The sequence below is a fragment of the Hordeum vulgare genome, chromosome 2H, assembly GCF_904849725.1.
Source record: "Hordeum vulgare subsp. vulgare chromosome 2H, MorexV3_pseudomolecules_assembly, whole genome shotgun sequence".
In the NCBI taxonomy this organism is placed as follows: Eukaryota; Viridiplantae; Streptophyta; class Magnoliopsida; order Poales; family Poaceae; genus Hordeum; species Hordeum vulgare.
In genome coordinates, this window is record NC_058519.1 from 67,069,352 (window position 1) to 67,080,579 (window position 11,228).

The following is an 11,228-nucleotide window of genomic DNA, read 5'->3' on the forward strand; positions in this document are numbered from 1 at the left end:
GGTCATAGGAATAAATACTTGACACGCAGAAAATAGTAGCAACAAAATGACACGATCAACATGCTACGTCTATTAGTTTGGGTCTAGTCCATCACATGATTCTCCCAATGACGTGATCCAGTTATCAAGCAACAACACCTTGTACATAGTCAGAAGACCCTGACTATCCTTGATCAACTGGCTAGTCAACTAGAGGCTTGCTAGGGACAATGTTTTGTCTATGTATGCACACATGTATCTAAGTCTTCATTCAATACAATTATAGCATGGATAATAAACGATTATCTTGATACATGAATTATAATAATAACTTATTTATCATTGCCTCTAGGGCATAATTCCAACAGATACATCCCCATCATATACATGGGGAGGCTCGCAAGGTTAGAGCTTATGAGAATGGATTTGCTACCTTTAGACGTGAACCTGCCGCACCAGGGCTCCGCACGGGACGCTACTCGTCCCACAAGCAGATCAAACCCACTGACGAGAATCCTGGACTTAGCTAGGGGCATCCCCAAATACGAGATGGGGAAAGCAGCCAGCTTGCAGTTAAGGTTGTCCGCGATCATGTGCTGCTCAGCCTCAGAGTAGCCCAGGACCATCACCTCACTCTTATCAAAGTTAATCTTATGTCCAGGCATTTTCTCGAAGCAGAGCAAAAGGAACTTAAGATTAGCAATGTCCGAGTCCGAGCTTGAGACCATGATCATGGTGTCATCCGCATATTGGAGGTGGGAAACCCACCACCCGGGATGAGGTGGCCAACCACCCCCTGGATATGCCCGGCTAGCTTTGCCTTATCCAGGATGCCAGCAAGGGCGTCAACAGCGAGATTAAAAAGTAGGGGGGAGATAGGGTCTCCTTGCTTGACCCCCCTGGAAGCCCGGAAAAAAGGGCCTACTTCACCATTGATATTGATCGCGGTGCTACCGAATCGAACCAGTTGCATGATCCAGGAACACCATCTCTCGACAAATCCGCGCCGCTGCATCACCAACCTCAAGAAGGACCAATCAAGACGGTCATACGCCTTCTGGAAGTCCAATTTGAGGAAGACCCCCCTGAGTCCCTTGGACGCCACCTCGTGGACAATCTCGTGTAGGGCAAGAATCCCGTCATGAATCCTCGAGCCCTTCAGGAATACGGACTGGAGGGGAAATTAACAATGGACAGATTGATTTCTCAACAAAATAGGATATGACTGACTACATTAGTTAGTTAGCTTATTATTTTAATAAATCAAAATGATTATAAAAAGATTAAAAGCGTGTGGTATTTTTTTTCTTCCGTTGCAACACACGGGCCCTTTTGCTAGTGATATAAAAAAAATAAAGCAGTCATGTTGCAATGCACACTGCGTACATTCACAAAGTTAAGTGGTCTTTGGAACAAGCATCAGTTTCTCCTTCCGTCGCACGCTCAAGCGAAACACCTCAGTCATGTCAATACCGTTCTTCTCAATGCCAGACGGTAGCTCCCAATCGTGGCCGTACACAAGGTTTGCCAGCATGATCTCGATCATCGCCAACCCGAAGTTCATACCAGGGCAGATCCTCCTACCAGCTCCGAACGGCAAAAACTGAAAGTCATTCCCCCTGAAGTCCACTGTCGAGGCACTACCACCCTCCATGAACCTTTCCGGCAGGAACTCCTCCGGCTTCTCCCACCACCCAGGGTCTCTGTTGATAGCCCACGTGTTCACCATGACCCATGCTCCAGAAGGGAGCGTGTATCCGGCGACATCGACATCACTCTCTAACATGGAACTGTGAGGGATGAGGAGCGGTAGCGGCGGGTGCAGCCTTAGTGTCTCCTTGACCACGGCCTTCAAATATGCCATGTTGGCTAAGTTCTCTTCCTCGACCATGTCTTGCCCCTTTGGTGTGCCGTTCCTCACCTCGGCTTGTAGCTTAGTCATGACTCGAGGGTTACGCATGATCTCAGCCATAGCGACCTCCAACGCGAAGGACGATGTGTCTGTGCCTGCAGCAAACATGTCCTGTGTACGTACATTTGTTATCGTGAGCGAGATGAAGTTAATAGCCAACTCTTTTTCAACTTTGTGCAATTTAACCGGACTTGTTTAGTCATTTCAGACATTTTTCTGTGCATATTTTGATATTTATTTAAGGGTGCGTGGATATTTAAGTCATGGCCGATCTTTTCTGTGCATATTTTGATATTTATTTAAGGGTCCGTGGATATTTAAGTCATTTCAGACATTTTTATGACCAAATCAATTCTAAAAGGTTGAACTTCTGCTTAGGAAAAAGTGCAAGCACTAAACTGACATTACTGTTTTTACAAATCGATTTATACGCCCCGTTCAGTTCTCTGTCATAATTTTGCGGTGCTTTTTGAAGGAATTTGTCATTCTCGCGAAGACATAAATTGCCATAAAAAATGTTTGTTTTGTCATGCCCTCCCCGGAACGTAAGCACAATAACATTTATTTACCTAGGATGATCTCAAACTGTTTGGATTAGCATAATCGGGGTGGTCAATTAGTTACTGAAGCACTACTGCACTTACCATTAAGATGGCCTTGATGTGCTCTCTGGTGATACCCTCGTAGTCTTCCTGCTGCCGAACCGATAGAAGTACATCAATGAAGTCACTCCCTTCTTCCTGTTTGGCATCGTGGTGTGTGCCATGTGGTGACAACAATGATCGTTTCTCGTGGTCTTGTATTATCTTTTCGAGCAGATCGTCCCATCTTCTGTTCACCTTCTTGGCCTTGCTGCAAACACTAGATCTAGTGAGCCATGCTAACCTTGGGAAGCAGTTTTCCAGGTTGAAACTCGCAAAGAGAGTTGTGTTCGCCTCGATCAGCTCCCTCAACATCTTGTTCCGGCCTTCCTTCTTGATGAACTTCCCCGACAAGGCGCCGCACACCATGCCGTACGCAAACGTGTTCATCATCTCGCTCATGTCCACCGCCGTGCCCGTGGCCGCCGCCTCTCGGATCACGGCCATCACCAGTCTCACCTATACAATATATACATCAATCAGTAAGCCTATGTCAGGACTCAGGAATGAATAGTGATGTAATGCAACGTGCAGACCTCTTGCCGACGGGCGAGGCGGTATGACTGGACCTTCCTGAGGCTGAGCAGGTGCATAGTGGCGAGCTTCCTCGCCTGCCGCCAGTGCTCGCCGTAGGGGGCGAAGACGACGTCCAACGGCCCATATAGGAGCTCGCCGGCGACCATGGATGTTGGCCGCGAGGCGAACAGGTGGCCGTGCGTCCGCATGATCGCCTTGGCGGCGCCAGGGGACGACACAACGAGGTGCGGGACGGTGCCGCGGCGGAGGAGCATGAGGCCGTCGTCGGAGCCATGCTTCTTGGCGAGGTTGCATAGGGAGACGTGATCGCGGCCAAGGTGCAAGTGGCCTATCAAAGGAAGGCCTGGAGGGGAAGGAGGGAGACGCGCTTGCTTCTTGCTACCACTACCTTTTGTGGCGAAGCGCAGCAGCAGTATTAGCAGTACAAGTAACACTGCTTGTGGACTTGTCTCATGCATGAGATGGTATAATACACCCAAGTGATGCGCCATGTCCTCTGGTGTCGACAAATGTAAGAGGTGCATGGACATGATATATATAGGAAACTAATCATGAGAGCAGTGTTTTGGCTCGGGCTCAGTTGAGCCCGGGACTGACAGTACCGTGATTTAAAATAGTAAAAAAATTCAAAAATTCTAAAAAAGATTTGTGATGAAAGATGCTTAATTGAGTGCATGATGTCTATTCCAAATTTGAAAAAGTTTGAACATTTGAGGAGCTCGTGGCAAAAAAATCGGATCTCAAAGAAACATTTGAAAAACAACACTATTCCTGGTTGGATTTGTCTTTTTTGTCGCGTGCTACTCGAATGTCCAAATAACATCATCAAAATTTGCATGAGTATCACGCGCAAGCACATCTTGCTTTCACAAAAAAATGATTTTTTTAATTTTTTTTCTATTTTTAATCACGGACTGTTCACATGCTCATCTGAGCCCGGGCACCGAAGGGGGTTTCCGGGAAATCATATAGTACTATGCACTTTAGTAATTTAGGAAGTCTCCAGTGAGGACTCTCAAATCGTCCTTATAGGTCTTTTGCAGGAGTTCGGACACTTTTTTATCATCTGATATTATATGTCCAAACGTCTAAACTCTTCTAAACTGGAAGCAAAATTTAAGGGGGCTTTAAGGAGTCCCGACATCGGTCTAGTTAACCAAAAGCCACCACGTTGAACATCTGGACATCCCTTTTCTTCTCAATTGCGACATGCACATGCATAAAAGGACATTTAGAGGGCATGGTTGGATGGCCGGTTCGAGCATCACTGTCCGCAAACTGGTCCACGAACAAATATTGTGTCCTTTTTAGGCTGGTCACAATAAAAGCGTCATGCCGTTTCAAAAAATAATAAAAACATCATAAATAGTATCATGCATGTCAACTAATGTATTTTTGTTGAGGTGTCACATAAATTAATGTGAAAAGAGAAGGTTGATTATCATTATGATATTGTATCATATTAAATGATGTATTATTCTGTGTCATGCATGTCAATAAATGATGTCTCTATAATACGAAGCTATAATATTATACATTGTAGAGGTAGTATCATACATTGATATCATATACTCCCTCCGTTCCTAAATGTATATAGACATACTTTAGGGTATAGATTTATTATCTTGTGTTGTATGTAGTCCATAGTAAACCTTTAGAAAAAATTATATTTAAAAACCAAGAGAGTAGATAATAATAGTATATGATACTTTCAGTTGTGATCTATCGATCGGTTTGTTGGAGATGCCCTCACACCCATTCGCCCATCTAAATAAACTATTGGACATGCAGCTGACAAGTAACCACTCCACCAAAGTTATCAAAGAAGTTAACATATGTGCCTACAAATGTTTCAAATAACTCCTGCTCAAAGCCTATTATCGGCCGATCATAGAGTGGGCTCGAGTCAACAACACGCCATGAATAACGAAGCAACCTTCAGCACCGTGGAAGTTAAATGTGCTGGAGTTGGTCACCTGTCAAAAGCTAAATAATGAAGATTGGATAAATAACCAAACCAAATAAGATCTTGCATAAAGGAAACAGAATACTAATCATCAACGTGGGTTTAAGTTAAGAAAAAGTAAACGCACGGACAAACAAAGGTGGGTGAATGAGTATGTAATACATAAAGATAGATTAGATAATTGTGCATCTAAAACAAATGTCAGAAGATTTCAAAGATATGCGTCTATTAGAATATATAAATTTGCTGCAAACTATCATGTATTAGGCACACCCTCCTTCAGTATTATAAGATGTTCTAACTTTATTCTGAAATAAGATGTTCTAACTTTATTCCAAAATAAGACCTTGCATAAAGGAAACAGTATACTAATCATCAACGTGGGTTTAAGTTAAGGAAAAGTAAATGCACGGACAAACCAAGGTGGGTGAATGAGTATGTATACATAGAGATAGATTCGATAATTGTGCATCCAAAACAAATATCAGAAGATTTCAAAGATATGCGTCTATTAGAATATATAAATATATGCTGCAAAAAATCATGTATTAGGTACACCCTCCTTCACTATTATAAGATGTTCTAACTTTATTCTGAAATAAGATGTTCTAACTTTATTCTAAATCGAATGTATATAGACACGTTTTAGTGAGTTTGTTCATTCATTTTAGTCTGCATCTAGTCTATATTGAATTATCCCAAACGGGAAATGCAATTCGGCTCTCGGGAGCACGTGCTCCTGCCCATCGAAAATGAATTTTGAAATGTGAAAAAAAATCCAAACAAAAAACTTGTGTTTTTTTTGCCACATTCAAATGCTACTTCAAAAAATTTAGGCAAAAAGGTTAAGCATTTTGGCATGTGCAAAAAAATACAAATTGAACATCAATTGTTACCCCAAAATGTGGCATGTAAATTTGTTTTTTCACCCATGAAACACCACTTCTCCAATCCGCATAAAAATTGTCAAACATGCTTGTGACAGAAACACGAACATCTAAAAATAATCATTTTTTAAAATATTTACTGTTATTTTTTATGTTACTTTTCATCCAGGTGCAAATGCACCGAGGAGCCAAAACACCTCTCCCCATCCTAAACATCTTATAATAACGAACAAAGTGGACAATTGTGAACTAAAGCGACCAAGATATTGTCAGTTGAACACAAACAAAAAGCCTATATATGTATACATATGCATAAGGATCACGTATGTGGTCATGACATCTGATAAGAATTAGCAAACCAATTTTAGTGTGCAATCAGCGTGACTGTATGCTGAGAGAATAAATTATGTACTTACCTAACTGCGTATGCCACGGTTACTAACACATTGAGCGAGTGTATGCGAGAGAATAAATTATGTAGTACTTACCTAACTGCATATGCCATGGTTAGGGCTTGTTCGGTAGCTCGTCAACTCCTGAAAATCCTGAAATCCAGCTTCCCGTTTAGTACGCCAGCTTCCCAAATGAAAGCCAGCGATCAGAAAACCGTTCGGTGTGTCAGCTCCAGTTTTCTGTGGCAACGCATGGATTGACATCCTTTTTCAGTTGATTTTGGCCTATTGGGAGTTGAGGACAAGCCAAATTTGGCCCAAGTTGGAGCTGGCTGGCCCATTAAGCTCGTTTCTGGCCTGGTAGGGAGGGAATGAAGTAGCTCCGCTCTTTTGTTCGCTTGACGAAACGCTTTGTTTCACTTCACGGTGCCAGCTCGTCATAAATAACTCGAACTCCAGCTCTTGCGATTTCTGGGATCGACGAAACACCAGCTCTAAGTTTTTGTACGTGGATGCTGGTTCGATCCGGGAAGCCAGCTTCCGGGTGCCGGGCCGTTCGGGCCAGCTCCGCTCGCGATACGCGGAAGCTAGGAGCTGGCGAGCTACCGAACACGCCCTTACTAACACATTAATTATGTAATTATCGAGCTGCATATGCTACAGTTACTAATATGATAATTATGTGTATTACCCGGCTGCATATATGCTACGGTTACCAACATGGTAATTTACCAAACATAAACTAACTCACACATTATTCCCTTGATAACTACTGCTTAGTAGACTAGTCATGGTGGAGAGTAACTTATACTAACATGCACACTGACTATAGGTTATATTATTATCTTCATAGTGGATAGTAACATAAGTGTGTTGTTATGCAAAGCTTCATTTATTAGGTTACAGATTCATATTGTTTTGGGATATGTGATGTTTGAGTAACACATCAAGTTGCCATAAACCTCTCTCTCTCTATCTTCGCTAATCCCTTGACACATCAATTTTTTTTGCATAAATGACATCTATATTATTAGCTGAGTTACTCCCACTATGGATAGTCATATAGTTTCCCAACATCCAAGAATATATCAAATCAACATGTAAATTATGTAGTTTATGTAGCTACCCATGTTATAGCTATAACAACAACAACTAAAAACAACTAGAATTTAGTTATGTAGTTATCTAGGTCACAATCATACACCACAAAAGTAAAGTACTAACATGATTGGTTGGGCAAGATATAGTTTGGGTATCCAATAATTTTATGTGTGTTGTTTTGTAACTCCGAACAAACGCATCCTTTAGAAATCTTTTTAAGTTTCGAAGTTGATAATTATTCTTGTACTGTTTGATAAATCAAAAGCTAATCGTTTTGTAACTTTCCAGCACAAAATAGTTTCCAACTGTTGGAAATATGCCCTAGAGGCAATAATAAATTAGTTATTATTATATTTCTTAGTTCATGATAATCGTTTATTATCCATGCTATAATTGTATTGATTGGAAACACAATACTTGTGTGGATACATAGACAAAACACTGTCCCTAGTAAGCCTCTAGTTGACTAGCTCGTTGATCAAAGATGGTCAAGGTTTCCTGGCCATAGGCAAGTGTTGTCAGTTGATAACGGGATCGCATCATTAGGAGAATCATGTGATGGACTAGACCCAAACTAATAGACGTAGCATGTTGATCGTGTCACTTTGTTGCTACTGTTTTCTGCGTGTCAAGTATTTGTTCCTATGACCATGAGATCATATAACTCACGGACACCGGAGGAATGCTTTGTGTGTATCAAACATCGCAACGTAACTGGGTGACTATAAAGATGCTCTACAGGTATCTCCGAAGGTGTTCGTTGAGTTAGTATGGATCAAGACTGGGATTTGTCACTCCGTGTGACGGAGAGGTATCTCGGGGCCCACTCGGTAATACAACATCACACACAAGCCTTGCAAGCAATGTGACTTAGTGTAAGTTGCGGGATCTTGTATTACGGAACGAGTAAAGAGACTTGCCGGTAAACGAGATTGAAATAGGTATGCGGATACTGACGATCGAATCTCGGGCAAGTAACATACCGAAGGACAAAGGGAATGACATACGTGATTATATGAATCCTTGGCACTGAGGTTCAAACGATGAGATCTTCGTAGAATATGTAGGATACAATATGGGCATCCAGGTCCCGCTATTGGATATTGACCGAGGAGTCTCTCGGGTCATGTCTACATAGTTCTCGAACCCGCAGGGTCTGCACACTTAAGGTTCGACGTTGTTTTATGCGTATTTGAGTTATATGGTTGGTTACCGAATGTTGTTCGGAGTCCCGGATGAGATCACGGACGTCACGAGGGTTTCCGGAATGGTCCGGAAACAAAGATTGATATATAGGATGACCTCATTTGATTACCGGAAGGTTTTCGGAGTTACCAGGAATGTACCGGGAATGACGAATGGGTTCCGGGTGTTCACTGGGGGGGGGGGGGGGGCAACCCACCCGGGGAAGCCCATAGGCCTTGGGGGTGGTGCACCAGCCCTTAGTGGGCTGGTGGGACAGCCCAAGAAAGCCCTATGCGCCATAGGAAGAAAAATCAAAGAGAAAAGAAAAAAAAAGGAGGAGGTGGGAAAAGGGGGAAGGACTCCTCCTTGCAAACCTAGTTGGACTCGGTTTGGAAGGAAAGAACTCCCCCCCTTGGCTCGGCCGAAGCCCTTGGGAGTCCTTGGACCCCAAGGCAAGGCTCCCCCTCCTCCCCCTATATATACGGAGGTTTTAGGGCTGATTTGAAACAACTTTGCCACGGCAGCCCGACCACATATCTCCACGGTTTTACCTCTAGATCGCGTTTCTGCGGAGCTCGGGCGGAGCCCTGCCGAGACAAGATCATCACCAACCTCCGGAGCACCGTCACGCTGCCGGAGAACTCTTCTACCTCTCCGTCTCTCTTGCTGGATCAAGAAGGCCGAGATCATCGTCGAGCTGTACGTGTGCTGAACGCGGAGGTGCCGTCCGTTCGGCACTAGATCGTGGGACTGATTGCGGGACGGTTCGTGGGGCGGATCGGGGGACGTGAGGATGTTCCACTACATCAACCGCGTTCACTAACGCTTCTACTGTACGGTCTACAAGGGTACGTAGATCACAGATCCCCTCTCGTAGATGGACATCACCATGATAGGTCTTCGTGCGCGTAGGAAAATTTTTGTTTCCCATGCGACGTTCCCCAACACCAACACACCCAATCGAGAAAAGTTTGATGTTGGTAATAGCATATGAAAAATATGGTAACTCTTATAGTATCAGGTGATAACTTTTGACCTAAAAATTCATTGAAACATTGTCAAATGGTTCTAGTTTTTCATGTTGGATAACTACTATATAAAAAACTCGGTTATTAACATACTATATATTTCCAAGTTTTAACTCGGAAAATAAAGTCATCGGAATATATCAATATGGGATCTAATTTTGGTGATCTCGTCGCACGACATTTAGTGGTGAAAAACGCTGGCCCACTAGTAGAAAATAGGGCTTTGGTCCAGGCATGAAATCCCATTAATCCCGGTTCACTCATGAACCAGGACCTATGCGGGCATCGGTCCCCGGTCGTGAGTCCAGGGCGCCGGCCGGGCCTCTGGGCCATTGGTCCCGGTTCGTCTAACCCCTTTAGTCCTGGTTCCAAACACGAATCGGGACCAATTGGCCTCGCTCCTGGCCCACAACCATTGGTCCTAGTTTGTGGCTTGAAACGGGACCAAATGGTGTCCTTTAGTCCCGGTTCCAGCCATAAACCGGGACCAATGGTTGGCCTATATATACTCCCTGCCCACGGGCAGAGCAGTGCACTGCTCCGTTCTTTTGGCCGGTCGTGGGAGAGCTTTGTGGTGCTCTAGCTCACCTCCTATCCACATGAGGTGTTCGATGAAATGCCCGAGCTACACTTAAGCTTTCTCCTCTCTAAGCTCCTTGTCCAAGCTCCATTTTCCTCAAGATTTGTCTAGGTTTGGCGGTCCGTCCCGTCCGTCCCCGTCCTCACCGCCGTCGATCGGCCGCGCCTATCTCGGCGCCGGCACCACCATGGTTAGCCTCTTCTTCTTATCTTCTTTATAAAAGAAACAATTTCTTACTTGTATGATATTGATAGATACTTGTGTAATTTTCTTACTTTTATTATTGTTTGTTATTATATAGTGTGATGGTTTTGGTATCCGCCTCTGTCGGCCCTTGTCCTGTCTATGATTTGGATGTGGTATATATTATCTTTTATAACTATTTGTTTTATTTAGTGTTTATGAGAATTATGCCGACCAACGTGACATAGATTTTTTAATCTAGGAGGCATGTGAAACGAAAATTCCAACCGACATAGAAATTCTTGTCGAGAAGTTAAATTTGGTTGAAAATGAAAAAAATTACTTGAAAAAAAATTACAAGGAGTTGAAGAGGAGAAGATGAAATTGGAGTTGAATGTTGCCGATGTCGTCGATGATCTCAAGGTCAAGATGGATGCAATGTGCTTGAAGATTAGAAAGCTTAGAAAATATGGCATTCATATTGAGGCTTGGTATCATTATGCCGTTGGATCAATTGGTACCTTAGTTGCGGTTATCATCGCATTTGTTGTTGCATTTAAATTTTGTAGTTTCAATGTATGTTTTAATTAGATGCTCTAGCGAGCTATATGTTGTTCAATTATGAGAACTATGTATAACCGTTATGTATTTATTTTGGTCACTAATATACTTTGGCTTTAATGTGATGGTGAATTTCTATTAATTTGGTCACTTCTCTATTCATGATATGTTGTAATGGTTTTTAATACACTATTATATAACGCACGCAGATGAACTAGCAATGGATGTACGGTGATCGATGCACCTCCAAGTATATTAAGAGCGTGCATAATTTTC

General features: G+C 43.0%; 1 protein-coding gene across 1 annotated transcript; it reads right to left on the bottom strand.

The window, feature by feature from the left end:
• Positions 1 to 1,292: 1,292 nt before the first annotated feature.
• Positions 1,293 to 3,560, bottom strand: LOC123429590 (indole-2-monooxygenase-like). Its single transcript, XM_045113618.1, has 3 exons — positions 3,069 to 3,560; positions 2,536 to 2,991; positions 1,293 to 2,002 (listed from the first exon to the last, which is right to left on the bottom strand). The coding sequence occupies exons 1-3, from the start codon at positions 3,558 to 3,560 to the stop codon at positions 1,376 to 1,378; spliced, it is 1,575 nt and encodes a 524-aa protein (XP_044969553.1). The 3' UTR covers positions 1,293 to 1,375.
• Positions 3,561 to 11,228: the final 7,668 nt, after the last annotated feature.